Source organism: Falco cherrug, chromosome 3 (genome assembly GCF_023634085.1).
Source record: "Falco cherrug isolate bFalChe1 chromosome 3, bFalChe1.pri, whole genome shotgun sequence".
In the NCBI taxonomy this organism is placed as follows: Eukaryota; Metazoa; Chordata; class Aves; order Falconiformes; family Falconidae; genus Falco; species Falco cherrug.
This window is the reverse complement of record NC_073699.1, coordinates 51,947,649-51,965,253: the sequence shown is the minus strand read 5'-3', so window position 1 is coordinate 51,965,253 and position 17,605 is coordinate 51,947,649. Positions and strand designations below refer to the sequence as shown.

Genomic DNA, 17,605 nt, shown 5'->3' with positions numbered 1-17,605 from the left:
TGCCTAAGCAGAAATTTGCAATAGATTTGAAATTAATTATTTTGCATCTACCTTTGGTTATTCTGACATGTCATGGATGTGTCATAGGTGCTACTGGTTGCTATCTCACTGCTTGCCTTTGGAAGGGTTCTCTGGAAAATCTCTGTTGAGTGGGGTTCTCCATTATGCTTTTGCAATAGGCTTGTATGTGATTTTCTGCAGCCATCAACAAGTTGGTTTTCTTGTCCTTCTGCCTGTCATATCGTACACTGAACTATGCCTAGAAAAGGCACTTTGTGAGGCTGCTGTGTTAAGCACATGATGACAGATATAATTATATACTTGCCCAGTTTTCCAGAAACTGGGAAGTTATTCTGCATCTGAGTAGCCTTTTATCCAGAGGAGTGCTCCTTAGTCTTGTAAAGCTTTGTATCCATTTGTATCCATACCTAAGGCAATATAAAGGAATGTAGAGCTAGTAATACTAAAATCACATGATTTTAGGGCAGTAAGTAAATAATCCAATTCAATGTATTTCATAAATAAACCTTTAATGCACAAATAAAAATTGCCACTGGGGAATCTTATTTAGGCTTGCTTTGCCTTGTGGAAACCTACCCTGATTTACAGAGTCCTGGCACCTTTATCTGTTTATTTCCCCCTTTCTTCAAGGGGGGAAGCAATACTTACTTTGTTTTCATCTATTTCTTAAGTGCTTTATGAAGTAAATGTCAACCATAACAGAAAGGGAACCTTAAAATATGTGGAAGCTGTGGTGAAACTTCTCCTTGATACTGGAGAAGAATGGGCTTTTAACTTCCATGAAAACCTTAGTAGTTAGACTAGTTTGGTCCTTGCCATGTTTGTGTTGCAGCAACATCACTAGATGTAACGGATTAATACTGTCAGTGTGGTGCCATGCTGACTTGGGAGCAGCCTGTACAACTTCGCCATATGACATATTGCTATGCCTTTCATTGTCGGGCTAGTTTGTTCCGTCTGTGTCTAGAAATATGAAATAAATACGTCATTAAGCACAGCCTGGAGCATGACATCAGATCAGCAGTTGTATGGATCGGGAAGTACGTACTTTGCTCGCAATGCACTTGTGTACTGCAGCTTTGCTTGTAAGTTAAACTGCATCTATCATGTGTGTAGAGGTTCAGTATTTGCCTTTCACTTCTCTCTCCTGCAATATGAGCAAGGCTTTCTCATTTTACTTTTTTTAACATGCTCTGTTCATGAATATTTTAAAACAGAAGTGTTTGTTGATCAGAGTAAATTTATGCTTACCAGTTTACCAGTAGATATTCTCCCACTTAAAAAAACCCACAACTAAACAAAAAACCAATGTTGCTATTTAAAATACCAGCTCCTACCAAAGATTTGATATCCAGATTCTGAAGTAGGTTTAAAAAGGGCTGAAGTTTATACTGTTTTACAGCCTAGGAAGCTGACATGATAGGAGCTGCCCGAAGTTATCCACTGAGTTGAGGATGCAGCAAGGAGCTGAACCTATACCACGAGTCCCAGCCATGTGCTCCGTATGCAAAGCCACAAATAGTTTTCCCGTCTTCCAAAGGACATATTAAATTTTGCAGACAGGGACATGCAGGCCTGAGGTGTTAAGTTTCTTATCCCAATTTACTTAGCTGGTAAACGGAAACCAGGCACTTTGGCATAAAATTCAGTCACACGGAGATGTTACCTTTCAGAGTAAATAACTGTAATCAATCTGTATTTCTCTAGTGAAATGCTGTTGGCCCAAAATAGACTTGAGCTCATTTCAGAGAACGGCATTACATTTAATTATAGTTTTACTTGCATGATCAAAGACGACTGAAAAAAATCAATGAAAAAGCAAATCAACAGCTGTGTGGAGAATTTTTTTAAACAGGGCATGTCTACAGTGCTTTTTTGTGAGACTCCTGGCATCTTATGTGGTTGAGCAGCTCATCACATGTTTAAAAGCTAGCTATACAAAGAGTTTGAATACTTTCAGGTTTGAATGGCACACCTAGCTTAAACCACTGGGGTCTAATAGGGACAAACTGTTGTACTCTCCTTTGTAGGATACCATGCCTAACTCTTGGTTTATCTATGTGCTGCTAGAAAAATGGCTTTCTCGTCCTTCATACACCAGTTATATTTAGTTTTGTATGCAGAACTTTCACAAAGGGGGCTAAATTCCTGATTATTTTTCTTCAAATCACTAAACTAAAATAAATTAAAACAAACAAAAAAACCCAACCCCTCTTTCTGATCTATGAGCATGTCCTTTTCTAATGGTATCTGGTTTAAATGTTTGGTTTTCCTGAGTGTTGTCTTCCTTTTAGCAGCCATTAAGCTACTGATGTGCGATGGTGCTGTCCATAATAATGAAAGCTGGACAGAAGCCATGACTTCCTCACCCGTGGCTGTAATGAACTGTGGGGTGTTACAGAGTGTATCTGCCTGTCTTTTACTGCAGTATGAGCTGGTAACTTCCACGATGGAAGTCGTTATAGCAAAATCCGTTTTGGGCTTTGCCTTCCAGGCTCCCGATGAATTGCTGGACACAGGCTGGCCCCACGCGACAGAGCATCGTCCCCACTGCAGGACGTGCCCCTGTTGCTGGCAGCTCAGTGCCTCCGCACGTGTGCAGCTTGGCGCAGGGTACAAAGGGAGACTTACGGCTTCGCCTTACTCTGGGAAGAAGGCATTTCTTGCTCTAAAGTTAGGTTGCGTTGAATATGGTAACTAGGTAATTCCACTGAAGAAAAACAGACCATACGTGTTGATAAAAATAATATATTAAAGGCCCAAACTTGCTGAGAATGGGGAAGACAATACAGAGTAAAAGCAGTGAGTTGTCTTCTCACTTCATAGTACAGAGAGGTGTGACTGTTTCCATCCTCTGAAACTGTAAATGCTAGTCAAGGAAAATGCTACTAAATATGTTTTTGAATCTTTTTGAACTGAAACATTATTTTCAGAGGTGCTTGTTGTTGGCCTAAATGCTACTGTTGCAGATTACGAGAATTTTGCCCTAGATTTCACTGGAAGTAGGAGAAAGGCAGTAATAAATGTTTGTTTAAAAAAAAAACAACCCATAAATCACACCCAATAATTTTGGCTTGAGCTTTTCTAAAAGTGGTATTTGTGATAACTCCCTTGTCTGTCAAGCATCTGGACTGCAACAGGATAGTTACTAGCTATCTGAGAGAAGACTCCTGATGCCTTACAAACAACAGCTACTAGCCAGTGTAAGAGGGACCGTGCAGAAATCTTTCCTTGGTTCCTGTGAGCTTAGGTACCCTCTATTTTCTCTTCTTTCACTTTCATAAAGCTGTCATTCTGTCGCTGCCACTCTTCATTAATCGTGTTTTCTGATTAGGGAGTACTCTGCCTAGGGAGAGCTGTTTTGGTGAATGTCTTCTGCTGGGCAGGTCCAGCTCTTAAGGGTGAAACTGTCTGATGATAACTGGGAATCACATGTGAGTGCATGGCAATGTCTCAGAAGGTTATGAGGATGACTCTGCTCAATACTGCATTGGTAGTTTGAAGCCTAGATAGTCTGTGCCTGTGTTACTGGGCTACCTCTCTTGACCTGGATTTAGATCTTCCTTGAAGGAAATACCTTCACAATGTTTTGGCACTTGTAGCTGTTTGTTAAAATCGGGGGCTAAGAGAGAGGTAGCTTTATGGAGAGGGGAAAAAGGAAAACAACACCCCGCAGACAGCCCAGTTTGTGTGAGGAAATGAAAGCAACTTTCAGACAGCACCATCTTCTCAGCTTGCACCCAAGCGCTATCACCGAAAAGGTCTCAGTACGCCTAATTTGCACCCAGCCTCTGTGGGTTTTGGAAACATCCTGTAGGTGGGAGGCTGCATTCTGGTTTTTGTTGCATGGTGTGGGGTTTTTTTAAGCTACCTCGTTCAGCTGCATAGCAACAGCAGTGTGTTTCTGGCATGCTAAAAAAAAAAAAAAAAAAAAAAAAAGAGTGGGTTTAGGGTATGTAAGAACTGAACCTGATACTGTCACTTTTAGAAATAGACATTTTGGCTTCTGCCTAGTTTTGTCAATCTAACCTTCCTGGAAAGCAAGCACTGAAAAATATGCTGCATTGTGAAAGAAAGGTGACTTGGAGTTGGGGCTGTGGATCAAGAGAGCCTGATTAAAGCTATTTGAGTTTTCCTTTGCTGCATGAATGGCTAGTTTGAGGGAGGTGCAGCTACATCATGACAAGCAGACTGGAGCACAGGAACGTTCTCTCAGGTGGCATACTGGACTAACCTTTTGAGATACCAAACTTGGTTTGGGGAGGCAGTAAGAAAAAATAAGTGTAGTAGGTTTACATTTCAAGTCTTGGCATTTGAATGAGTGACTTGCTTTTTAAAATATCTCCAGAAGTTTTGGGTTTGGGGGCTGGGGAGGAGGTTAGTTTAATCTGACAGTGTTTTCTCCTTCCTCCTGCCCAAAGCTAATTATAGCGAAGGCTTGGTAAGGAAGAAGATAAATCGTGTGCCAGCTTTTCATTTTGGAGATGCAACTTTCAGCCTTTGTTTGATAATTGGAAACGAGTGGTCTTGCTACATCTGTTCTCAATCACGCAAACCACTGAGCGGGATGGCACGAAGGCTGTAATGCGGAGTAAATGTGGTGGCGGCGGCAGCAAGGCTCACGCTGCACTGGGACAGCATTTGGATAAGTGCGTCCTCCTTGCTCCCTGAATCCTGGCCTCTAGCTAGCGGCGCTGATTGCTCACTTCCAGTATTGGTCCTAGGGAACGTAAATGGAAAACATCCATGTTTCTTCTGTGGATGGTGTTAGCTGAGCACTGCGTAACTGTTTGGATCTTGCTCAGATCTCTGCTGCCTGACTCACTGATAAAGCATCTTACTTGTATTGTTTCATTATAATTAGGTGGGAGGGGAAGGGGAATATCATCTATAAAATTTACTGAACATGCATTTAACTGTTGGGGTTTTAAAAGTGGTGGCTTTTTAATTTTTAACATAGTTCTGCTGTCTTCATGCTATCGCTTATTTACTTCAAAATTAAAAACTTGCCTGTGATATTTTGACAGAGGTTTGTCTAGTTTTCTGGCAGTATACAGAGTTATTTAATATTTGCTGGAGAAGGCTCTGTATACTGAAAGCACACCTATTAAACGGCTGAGCTTAATTACTCTGAAATTATTTCTTATTTCCCATAGAGCCCCATGCTTAGTGAAGGGTGCTTTTGTGTTAAATCTGGTTTTTTGTTAGGCTGTCCAAACAGGAAACGTAAACATCCATCAGCGAGTCGAGACTTAAGGATGTAGCTTCCTTAGGAAATCCTACAACTGTGCCAAATCGTTCTGCCTGGAGAGGAATACGCCATGCAGGTTGTAGTCTTGATCTCCGGGCCTCGTGTACAGCTGCCTTGCGTTGCTTACTGAGGCTGACGGAGGGATGGAAGGGGTTTGAAGTGCAGGAGAGGAGGGGGAAGGTGGAGCCTGTGGGTTTGGGTCCTGTGCAGATGAAGGGGCAAGGACAGAAACATTGGCGTGAGCCTGTGTGAATTTAAACAGAAACTTAGAGTGGTCTGGAACAATATTTAAACAAGCTATGGAAACGGACGAATTGTCGGTTTGGATTTTGGGATGTCTTCGTGTGAAATGGGCCCTTCTCCGGTGTGGCAGCTGACAGAGTAAAGGAATAGCTTATTTTGCTCTAATGGTATAGTGTAAAGCAACACTGTATGTCCTGTCTTTTTATATGGTTGTGTGTATTGTTTCAGAGGTTTAATTTTCATTATTATGTTCTTGGCGATTTGGAACCCTGAGTGAGATCCGTGGACTTTGGTTTTATCTTTTAGGAGTAACTCAAGTGAATATCCCCCCTGCAGCAGGGTTTCTTAGTACCATGCAGATTACAGATAGATTTCCTGCCCAAGCAGCTGTAATTATTCAGAGAGGCACATGAATGCAAATTCTTGCCTGTCACTCTGGAATGCAGTGTTGATGCTCAGAAGGGCTTGCTGGCAATATGTATTAAACAGTTTTGGGGGAATGAAAATTCATTTTGGGCAAATTTTACATGGTTGTTAGACTTTGCTTCTTAAGGTTAATCTCTGTGGAGCTAGTCCAGCAGTATCATGAATAGGAAGCACTGAGATATTTGAAGTAGAGTATGCATTTGCTTTACTTATGGATTCAGTGTTATACAAATCATAGTTTATTAAAATAACTATAGAATCTGTGAGTAATTGTTTGTATGGAAGTGGATTACATGATCCAGTGAAATGAAAATCCCACGGGAGCTTTCATATACAGAAAGACCGTGGTGTGTAGGAGTGCTGAGAACATGGAGGCAATGAAATGATAATTGGTTGAATAGAAGAGGTACATTTTCCTAAAAAGACATCATTCACATGTAAATAGCCATTCTGTTGGAAACCTTGATATGCAGCAAGGCATTAATTGTATTTTACTAGATTATTTTTTTGGGTCCATATCACTCCCTGCCCACATTAGGTTCAAAGTTGTGCAAGATGTAGGCTCTGAATCAGGATCTGAAAAAACTGTTTTCAGTCAACACATTCATGTTGTGTCAGTTGTCAGACTCAAGGAGGCATAAGGCGTATTTTCTTTTTTTTCTTTTAATATGTATTTCTGCCTGCAGAAGTTTGGCCCTCCAATGTACATTTTTAACCTGTGGTCCCCAAGTGTGAAATGAGTTTCCCAGCAACGGGGATGCTGTAGAACCGCCTTGCTTCTTAAGCAGCTCTGGTTGTAATATGATGAGGTGTTTTCTTCCACTACTACTTTAAGCACACACACACACACCCCCCTTCTAATTGTTCCTGAAGTGCTGCACAATATGGACCTGGTGGTGCTGGTGAACAAGATGAACATGAGTCAGCAATGTGCTCTTGCAGGGAAGAAGGCCAAAACCCATGCTGGGCTGCATTAGCAGGCATGTAGCCAGCAGCTCCAGGGAAATGATTATTCCCCTCTGGTGCTTCTGAGGCCACGTCTCTCATACTGTGTCTGAATTTGGCCTCTCCAATTTGAGAAAGACGGTGACATACTGAAGTGAGTGGGGTGGAGGGCCACCAGGATGGTCAGTGGGCTGGAGCACATGAGCTGCATTTGGTCAGCTTGGAGAAGAGCGAGCTCAGGAGAGGGAAAAGTCTCATTGCAGTCGTTAGCTGTCTAATAGGGGAGGTGTGTAGAGAACTTGGAGCCAGGTCTCTGAGGTACACAGTGAAAGGAGGAGAGGCAATAGCAGTCAGCAGCTGCAACAGTAGAAATGGCTTTAGATACTGGGAGAAAAAAATTTACGGTGGGGGACGGTCAAACACTGGAAGAGGTTATCCAGGAAGGCTGTGAAATATCTGTCCTTGGAGAGACTCAAAACTCTGCTAGATGGGACCATTGGCAGCCTTCTCTTGCTGGATCTGCAGCGAACGGGAGGTTCAGCAGATATCTCTGGAGTTCCCCGCCTACCAGAGCTGCTTTATGATCCTGTCCTGTAACTCTTAGTAGGCATAAACAGCTCTTGAGTTCAAAACAAACACAGCATACAAAACAGTCATGAAGTCAGGCACTTTAAAAGTGAAAGGCATGTCATGCGACAACAAATTTAGTACTGCCAGCCAGATGAAATCATCCTATCATCAAAGGTTTCAAATCAAAAAGAAAAATGTGTGTATGCAGTCTCAGTTAAGACTACCTCAATTTCAACTGTTTTCTAGGTTAATTTTTGCAAAAGCTACACTGCTGCTGCTGCTGCAGTGTATTAATTACTTCTTATTGCATTCTCTAAATCACTGGGAGCAGCTTCTGCAGCTTAGTGCCCAGGGATGACTAAAAGTTTGTAGACACACAGTAGAGCAAATGGATATTTTTGCTTTGTCATGTAATTAATTATGTATATTCCAGTTAAAGAATATGCCTTGAAATTAAAAGCTGAAAAGTTGATGCATGACAAAGTCCTGTTCTCTGTATCATATTACATCATCTGCGAGTAGAAAAGGTGTATTGTTAGTCCCTCTATAGCTAGCGCAGGAGCTCTCCCATGAGAGTGCTCTCTGAGTTAGCTTTGCATGCCTCGGACAGCCAGGCTTTATTAAGTGTCTCTTGGTAGGAAACAGCAGCTACGTGTTGGGAGAAGGGCTTTGCGTTTCCCCTTGTTTAATCCTCTGGTTTTCCCTTCTTCACAGACTTGCCCTCTTCTGAAACCGGCGGATGCTCAGTGCCCATCTCCTGCTGAGTCACTGCCCTGCTCGCCTGGCTCTGTGTGGGGGTGTGAGGCGCTTGGAGGCTGCTCAGGCCCCCCGTCAGGAGGGCTGTATAGTATTACAAAATCTCCTTTGCCATTACGTTATGCTTGGAGTAAATCAGCATGTTACTTTAGCCTTTCACCTCCAAACGTATACATGTCAGGGAGGAGGAGGAGGGCAGCAAAACCCTGGATAGGTCAAAACTAAATTCATTTGGTGACTTCATCTGACTCTAGTTGGATCTCATCCCTGCTGAAACTCCCAAGCCTGCCCACAGCCTTTTCTGGACTTAGAAGGCGGAAACAGCAGGAGTCGGGAGCAGCAGGCTGCCTGCCCTGCCAGAGCTGCCACCGAGCTGCAGCGTGGCTGCTGTGCTGGTGGGTTATGCCTCCAGCATCGTGCTTTGGGTGCCTGACAGTGTTGTTTTTTCTTAATCAGGAGTTCTGATTGTTTTGATCCCTTCCTAATCAGGGAAGGACATTTCCATGGTGTAGATGCAGGTGGCTGCTTAGGTGCGTGGCTGTACCCGCATTGTTTTGCCTGGGAGTTCGCGCAGGTGGGGCAGTGGGTTTGGGGCCAAGCTCTTCTCTGCTGCTGTCTTCATTTTCCAGTAAATCTGCATTTGCTAAAGCATATGAGGATCTACTTTCTGAAAATGCAACTAGTCATCGACCATCTAGTGGGAGCAAAAAGATAGGAGGTTCCCTTGTTCTTTGTAGAACCCGGGCTAGGAACTGAGGCTTCCTAACATCTGCAGCCTCTCAAGGCATCCCTCCGCCACCATGATGAGTGTACTCAGCACTGCTGTTACCTTGCATTTTTTAACCTCTTAGCAATCCTTTAGCAGTGTCTGCATGTATGCTTAGTATCTGTTATTTTCCATGAGTGGAAGAAAAAAATGAATAAAAGGAGAATTAAACCTCCCATGTGTGTCTTGGTGAATTGAGACTTTGTTTCACAGAAGATTAAGTGTTGGTTTATTCATCAGCTTTTTCAAGGTTTTCTAGTTACAAAATGGTCATAGATCCTCTTTTGTTTTCTAAAATGTAGGTGTTTCTAATTGAATTGTTTACTATATAATGCAAGTCTGAGAATTATTTTTTCTCTGAACTAGTTCCCCCCCTCCCCTCCATCCCCTTGTCTGTTGTGAAAGGTAGGCTGGTTGCCAGTGTCTGTTTATGAAAATTTTACAGGTTGAATGTTGTCCTTCAGGGCATCAGAACAGCAATTCAAGCTTAAGATCTTGGAGTTGAAAGCCTTGGTGGGGGGAGGGTAATAACTGTAAGTAAAAGCAGTTGGGTTTTTTTGCATTGCAGCCTTGCCACGCTTATGTTCCTCTCATTCAGCCCACTTCAAAGATTTTTGTGGTTCCTCATTAATAAAATGCCTTCTTAATTTGTAGTAACACTCATTTCGTACTGAAATTTGTGCATCCTTGCCCCATGTTAACAAATGCCTGTCTGTTCAGCGCCGAGCACTGCTATTGCTTTGTTCAGCTACTCCAAGGTGCAGTTTGAGGTTGCTGTGCACTGCGGTGGTCCATTCCTAACCAGTCTATCTGGGGGGAAATGGTGGTGGCCAAACGCTGTGAATTGCTTCTATTTTATGTAAGCTATTGATAACTGCCTTTCTTGAACCTCCATCCATTGTTAGGAATGTATTTGTTTACTCATAGAAATTGATAAGGAACCTTTCAGAGTATGCAAATACTTTCAGCCACAATTGAGATACCATGTAGTTAAGTGTTAATATTGCATTGTACTTTCAGAGGCAAAGGTGAAGCCTGGAAAAAAACCCTGTTAGTATTGCTGTAGAGTCATGATGTTGTGTATTACATTGCTGTACAGTTTCAGTGAAAGCAGGAGTGCAAATGTAGTTGGAAAATAAAATACCTTACTTATGCTATGCAAATATGACTGTCAGATCAAAAAAATTAATTTGAAGTGAGTCAGTGAATGTGGCTTGTCCCCCTCAGGTGCTGTAAGATCTTCCAGGCACTAAATTTTCTTGGAAATTCTAACTGGTCTTTTCATTTTGGTAAACCACCCCAATTTCATAACTATTTAGTGAATAAATTTAAAACTATTTTGTAAAAACTATGCAGCAGACAGTGTAATGCATTGCTAGTTATTGGGCCATCTCAGAGGTTTTGGCTCAAATTGCGTATATTGTTTGAATACTTTTGATTGTGTTTTTCAGATTTGGGGGAACTGAATGTCTGAAAAAGAACCAGTATATTTCTGCCTCTCAGAGAATATGTTTATGGGGCTTTTTGTGATGGGGTGTTTTTAGTTTTTTTGTTTACTTTTTCAATGTATCATATGTACCACGAAATAATTACCGTCGGTCTTTATAAGAGTTACTCAGATTTGGGTCTAAACAGTCCTGAAGACCCGTCACAAAATTTATGTAGGTCATAACATCCCAGCATTGGCAGGCAGCCTCTCTAATTTAAAAGAACAAAACTTAAAAATGCCCTAATCCAATCAAAGCAAATCTTTATTACTTTAATCTCACTTGCACTTAAACAGGGAGCTGCAGTGAGAACAATAGAATAAAACACTGCTGTGTTAAAGGTAATTCTGCAACATTCAAGCAATCAAAATGTACATAGATCGCTTCAGTCTTGTCTAGACTCTGTAGCACGCTTCACAAACCATTTTAGGTCTTTAAGTCAGATGTATGTAAAATGGCATTCAGAATTGCATGAGATGCAGAGATAATAGAAGATTTTTAACATTTCAAGGCTATTTAGTAAAATGGGAACAGTGCGCTATGGATTTTGACATTCAGCATTTCAAAAGGTGTGAATTTCCCCCAATATTACAACCACAGGATTATTTTCTCCTTTTTTTTCTTTATTCCATGCCAATACTCATTGTGGTCAATCTTTAACTGCTTGAGTTTCTGACTAAATAAAGCCTTTATAGTGCTTGCTACAAATATTGCTTCAGTTGCAGTGCTCTGACATGAGGGCCGTGGCTGTGGCCGTATAATTTGCTGCTGGAGCACAGTGTAAGTCAAAAGGGAGAGTAAGTTGAACAGTGTTGTCAGCATTGTGCAGGCGCTTTTTGTAGCGTCTTTCTGTCCTCAGGACTCCTTTCAGTAAAGACAACCTCAAGCGTAACTGGCCTCTAATGACTACAGCTAAGGCTGTATGCAGTGAATGTTAAAGAAGCAAGTAAGGTCCAGCTGCAAATCAGCTGCTATTTCAGGACGATATGAAAGGATGAATTTTCTTTATTCAGGGATGCAGCCACCAAGGCCGGCAGGTTCATTCCTTTAGTGATTTTTGTTTTGCAATAGCCTTAATAGAGAAAGCCCTCCCAACAGCAGCTGCAGCAGTCTCACTCAGCTACATCTTAGCCTTTTTGCTGTATCTTCCACTTCAGTAATTTTTGATGTGAGCTCCTTTGTTTTACTGGCAGTATATATCCTGGTGCTATCAGGTGCCAGTTTCCAGAAGGCTCCTCTTTATATTGTCACATAGGCTTTCTACAGCATTTAAAAACTTAGCATTGTACTGTGCCTGACTGTACAAAACCACAAGGCTTTGCAGGTTAAGAGGCGATGGCGTGCGTGATGGGCTTTTACACTACAGATAGATTCATTGCTGTAATCCTTCCGGTCTTGCCATTATTACCGGTTTGTCATAACGCAGCTTCTGCTGTCAGCAACTGCTAGTTTCTCCTCAGAAAAATAAAGTAAATATGCCTCCTCAAACACCGCTGGATAGCACCTTGTAACAGCTGCAAGTTATCTGTAGCAAGAGCAGTGAAAAATGTCTAGTAGCTGAATGCTCAGTGCTACATTTGTGTAGCCTTAAAAAATTAATACTTCTTTGGGTGTAATGCTTACTGTCAGACGTGTTGAGCCAGTAAATTTCTTGATTGGGGAAACTCCCTAAGTATATACATGATTTTCAGCACCTAACTCATCCTCTGAACTCAGATCTGTGGTGCTTAGTCATGTGTGTGTGAAGGGTTTTTCTGAAATGGCCTGGACTAATTTGTGAAGATTCTCCTATGGCTTGTTCATATTTGTTGGGGGTTTTAATTTTGGTTTCTTATAAGTAAAATAAGGGAGAGTCCTTTGTGGTTATACTACTGTAATAGCCAGAGGGTTTTAATTTGCACCTGTGTGCTCTGAAGTGGGGGATATGATGTGCTATCTTCAATCTGCTTTTAGTTACTGTAGAATTGCCAGGCATCTCTATGGAAGGTGGAAGATCTCAGGTAGATGCTGGTTTTCAGGCTTGTATAAGCCTCATTGCAATCTTATGCTTGAGAGCCTTCAGCCTAAACAAGGGAAAGCCTAATAAGTTGAAAATGTAAATAATGTTATTGGGAAGAAGTAGTAGGTTAGAAGATATGATCAAGTTGTTGGCTACTTGGCCATTCAGAGTATGGCCTGTGTGTCTCCACCTGTCCAGCTGGTCTCTTGCATAGACTTACAAATGGCTATTAGTATGTGTTTTGAATCTGTAGTCCTGGAGAAAACCTGAGCCCCGCTGTGGATGTCGAGCACAGGGGGTTCTTGTCTGTTGCCGACCATGGAGGCTCCACTACCCATGCCTGCTTGTTCTTTTTCCTATTCTTTTGTTTTGTTTGTTCAAGGTCTGTCTGTGTGGCAAACAGGATGTGTGTGTATCTGACCCTTAAATTAGAGCACACTTACTGTAAAGGAAACCTTTCCCAGCTGAGTTTATTTAAAACGTAACCGTTGGGAGGGTGGGTGACAGGAGATGCAAAGACGTGGTGAACTCTTTCAAGAGAAGAGGCTGTGGAAGATTCAGACATATTTTAACAAGTCACTAGGAATAACTGTCAATTGCATGACACTAATTTTTTTTTTAAATGGAAATTCTGATTCATTTTGCTCAAGTTTGTTTAAAACTGTATTGATACACTTTCTTGCATACTTGCATGTATAAATGCGATACCTGCGTGTACAAATGTGGAGCTATTGTCTCTAACAAATAGCCTGAACTTTCGTTTGACCCATAGAATGGAATAATTCATTTGCAGACACAGTGTAATTTGTTAGAGATATCCTTCAGGGCATCATTGTAAAACTCAAGGTTATTCGTTTGCTCACAGTTTCCTGCAGCGGAGCTCCCCACCCCGTGCACTGCAGCGAAGGACGTGGTTTGCTCTCCTGTCGGTTGCAGGATATGTATTTCTCTTTGCAGTTGCTTTTGGAGAGGGATGATGAGGAAATTCCTGCTTTCTTCCTGCATGTGGGTTTTCTTCATCTTTTTAACAGAGTAGACTTCTCTTTTGCTAGTGGTAGCTGACAGTTGTTCTGAGCTCTGTCTGGCCTTGAGAGGCCAATTAAAATTTGTATGGAGTAGTGGCAATTACAGATTTATTTCAAATGTTATTGTCTAAATATCTTTAGCTTTTTTAGAAGTGAGTGGACTGTTCCATATTGAACAGTTGGCTTAATATTGAACTCACTGTTCTGACTCTTAAGTGTATATTAAATTCACTATTACTTGAACTGCCCTTACAAACAGTATGCAATGTGTTAGTTTAATTGTGACAGTGGTAGTATCTTTGTTAGTTTCTTATCTGCGTAAAAGGGCTAAAAATAATAAAGTAAAACCCATGCTGACAGTGACATAGTGAACTTCAGATGCCATTAGGAACAAAGATGATGTTTGCCTGCTCAGTCCTGCCCACCCAGGTGCTGAAGTGAAGCTTTCATGGTTAGCCCTTACGGTGTGGTTTTAAAAGGCACTCCCTAGCTCTATAACTTTGTTCTAGCGCTCAGTTCAATCCAAGCACTTGGTGCATGCCAAGAAAACGACCTTTGCTTACTGTTACACCGAATACAGTGCTAAGTTCATACAATTAGCTGTGCTGTCTGGGAGCCTGCGGGAGGAACTGAGCAGAATGAGGACAGGTTGATTTCTTCTGTACTTTGGAGGTGCCCATACAGCAGCGGGTAGATGGGCAGCCTGGTTCTGGATGAATTTCTGGCAGTAGTAGCCTGACTATTGGAGCGTGATTTTTTTGCACCTGTTTTCTCTCTTTGCTTCCCCCCAGCCCCCAGCAAATGTGAGGATTTTGTGTTTTGGATGTTGATGTCGGTAGGTGATGACAGCCATTTAGAACAACCTTCTGTTTGTGAAATTTCTTAGAAAGTGACCTATATTATGAACTTTGAAATATTGTATTTTAAATTTATTCTCGGGTTTGTGTACTTACACACTTCTATGTTACTGAGTCAAGTTTCATGCTGGTGAGGTTTTTTGGTCTGTTTTATCTTGGTTGCTCCAGCATACCTAACTATGGGCAGAGTTAATTCTGCAGAGAACACAAAGACTGCAGAGGTTATCTATTAAGCTTCAAACAGTTACATCTCTGCAAATTTTCAATGAAAATAAGTCCGTGCAGACCTCGGATGCAACAGGGGAGATCCTGCTATTGGTCATTGAGAGAGAAGGGTGAGGTCCAAAGCTGAGGTGGCAGGACTGGCATCAAAGCTAGGCAGTTTGGTGTCACTAGAGACAAAGGTGTGCAGTCCCCTCCAAACCCTTTCTTTCCAAGAATAATAGTGCAACTTCATTGACTGTTTATTTCTGAGACACCTTGTGCTGGGATTGTTACTAGTGGACTTTCTGAAATCCATTCCTCTTGGGAACATTATTTACTCTTTTCACGAACGATCTTGGTTCAGCTCTTTGAAACCATTGATGAGATAAACTTGCACATGTTCATCTTTTCTCTTGGCAATGTCTTGCGACAGAAAGATGTGACTAGTGTGGAATAACAGGGAATAAAGTCCAGTAGTATGTGTTTCCAGTCTATGTACTTTGGGACTGATGATAAAGGCTACAATGAATTACCTACTCGCAGGAAAAGACCTTAGCTAACTAGAAGAATCTATTTAACATGATGTGGCTATGAAAATTTTTAACACAGAGTGCCATTTTCCAAGGTTTTGGTGAAATGTTTTGAAACATTTCACCAAACACAGTTTGAAACTCTTTGGCTTTGTTCTAGGAGGACTGCTGGCATGGCCAGTAAGTGAAGGGCTGACTTGATAAGAGACTCTGAGGATTGATTTGTTTAATCTAGACTACCTGGACACTGGGACAGACACTCGGTGGTGTCCCTAACACATTATGAAATCAACTCTGGGGAAGAAAAAGCCATTAGAGCTGGTGGATCATGTCAGTGGAAGTATAAATGGGTGAGAGGAAATGTTCCTGGTGGTTTAGAGGGATTGGGCCCCATGGCAGCTCTCGGACCAGGCAGTTGGGGGTGCAAGTCTCAGTTACTTTCAGGATAAAGGTTGGTAAATTGATTAAAAAAAGATTATCTGTTATTGACTCTGTGACTGTTAGGAACTGAATTAATGATCCGAAAGGTCCCTGTCCCAGTAAGAAATCATCATTTGAGAAAGTAGAACAGCCAAATCTTCTAGAAGTTATCTGAAAATGAAACACTGGTTTAGGCAGTCTGATCATCCTGCAGTGACAAACAACTGACAGATAGGTGTCAAATCACTGTGTTTGTGCAGCACTACGTGATGAAATCCCAGGTGTCTGATCCTGTCTGTGTATCTTTAGGCTATGTCTGATTCTATTTTTCCTGTTTTACTAGCATTAACCAGAATACTATAGGTTTGTATGTTCTTTACATTCAGTGACAGCCAGAGAAATATGTTCATAGATTCCAAGATGACATTCAGGAGTTTACGTATCGTCGAAGAATAAAAATTAAACCTTCTTTCTCAAGAAATGAGAGACAGATGTGCAGTGATGCAGCAGCTTTTCCTTCTTTTTTTTGAACAGGAAGTGTAAATTCATTGTATCCAGAAAACAATTATCAAAATGTCAAAAATATTTTTTTGTCCTTTTTTTTCGTAGTTGGGGAATGGCGGTCAATGTGTACTCTACCTCTATAACCCAAGAGACTATGAGCAGACATGACATCATCGCATGGGTTAATGATATATTAGCTTTAAACTACACAAAAGTCGAACAACTCTGTTCAGGTAAGAAAGTGTGGTATGATCTACAAATATTTACTTTAAAACCACTTCAAAAGTCTGATTTGTTGAAAACGGGTAATTTTTAACTTTGACATAAAACAGTTACTCTAAGAAAAGAGACTGATGTATGTGCAAAGGAAGCAATTTTGCATTTGTGTTAATCATGGAAAGATAAGGTGCCTTGAGAAAGCATAACAAACGCGGTGTGAATGGGATGAATGTAGCAAAAGATACATAGAAGTAATAAAAAAGTTAACTAAGCAAGAAAAGCATACAGTGATAAGCTTTTGTGTTGTGAAGCTACTGGGGTGGTATTTTTTCAAATGGAGAGTAGACACAGCTGAAAAAGAGACAAATAGAGAACTGACACTCTGGGTGAACAAAATTCTCCAGCACCTTTTCCTTCCTGGTAAGGGTCCTCAAATCCCTGCTGATGTTTGCACAAGTGTGACTGAAGAAAAACATGGATTTGAGGAAATGAGCTTTTAGCTGTTGTGAGGGCTTTAGAAGTTTGTCAAGAAAATCTGTTTCTCTTTAAATGTAACTGAGCTTTTGTAAGTAAATTTGGTAATGAGCCCTGAAAAAAAGGGTAATGGTTTGAATACTTTGGACATTTTGGTTAAGCAGAGTGGCAACTACAAGATATGTGTTAAACAACAGGGTCTGTAACTAGATGATGACTAGGAATGACAAAGACAAAGGTTGATGTTTCACTGACGATACAGATGCCCCTGGGAAGTGATTCTTTCTGATTTCCTGCTGTGATTTTTAAATTTGAAAATGTTTGTGTTGAAGGAGATCTAGCTTAGATCGCTTCTTCCAGACAACTGACATTCTGGGAATATCATACTTATGAAGACAGTGCTCTAAGTACATAGAACCCAAACCACATTACTGCATTTCAGCTATTTACTGGTCCAGCTGAAATGCCTCAATGGGGTTTTCTATTAATATATTTGAATTTACCTACCATTCTGGGTAAATTTTCTATCTCAGAGATCTTACCTGAAAGGTATAGAAAATCCGGTGTGGATGATAGCCTCATAGCCTACTCTTCAAAATTTAAAAAACAGATCTCAGCTGCAGAAACAGGCTTACGTGCTTGCAGGCTTGCACAGTGACTATAAAATCGAGGTTGAAAAAGTGCAGGTTAAAGTACATGTAAGTAACTGATATAAACAAAATGGCTGAAGACACAGAACATGGGAAATAACCTTTTTGACGGTTATTAAACTTGAAGTTGAAATGTTACATTTATCTGTTGTTATAGTTGCATGTCCAGAAGTGAGCCTAAGTATTTTCTTTCTGTGAATTACATGTAAAGGAAATATTGATGAGGGATGTGTGTGCATTGGTGTGTAAATACGGGTA

The 17,605-nt window shown here is 41.1% G+C and overlaps 1 protein-coding gene across 6 annotated transcripts in view; it reads left to right on the top strand.

Moving 5' to 3' along the window:
- MAPRE2 (microtubule associated protein RP/EB family member 2) overlaps nucleotides 1–17,605 on the top strand; it is a 99,929-nt gene that overhangs the window by 44,482 nt on the left and 37,842 nt on the right. For 5 of the 6 annotated variants that reach the window (XM_055704334.1, XM_055704329.1, XM_027797264.2 and 2 more), the window contains one exon: nucleotides 16,110–16,237. The exons of the other annotated variant lie outside the window; for it this stretch is intronic. In XM_055704334.1, the coding sequence (XP_055560309.1) occupies nucleotides 16,117–16,237 (121 nt within the window). In that variant the 5' untranslated portion in view covers nucleotides 16,110–16,116. The remainder of the gene's footprint in view (nucleotides 1–16,109; nucleotides 16,238–17,605) is intronic. 6 annotated transcript variants of the gene reach the window in all.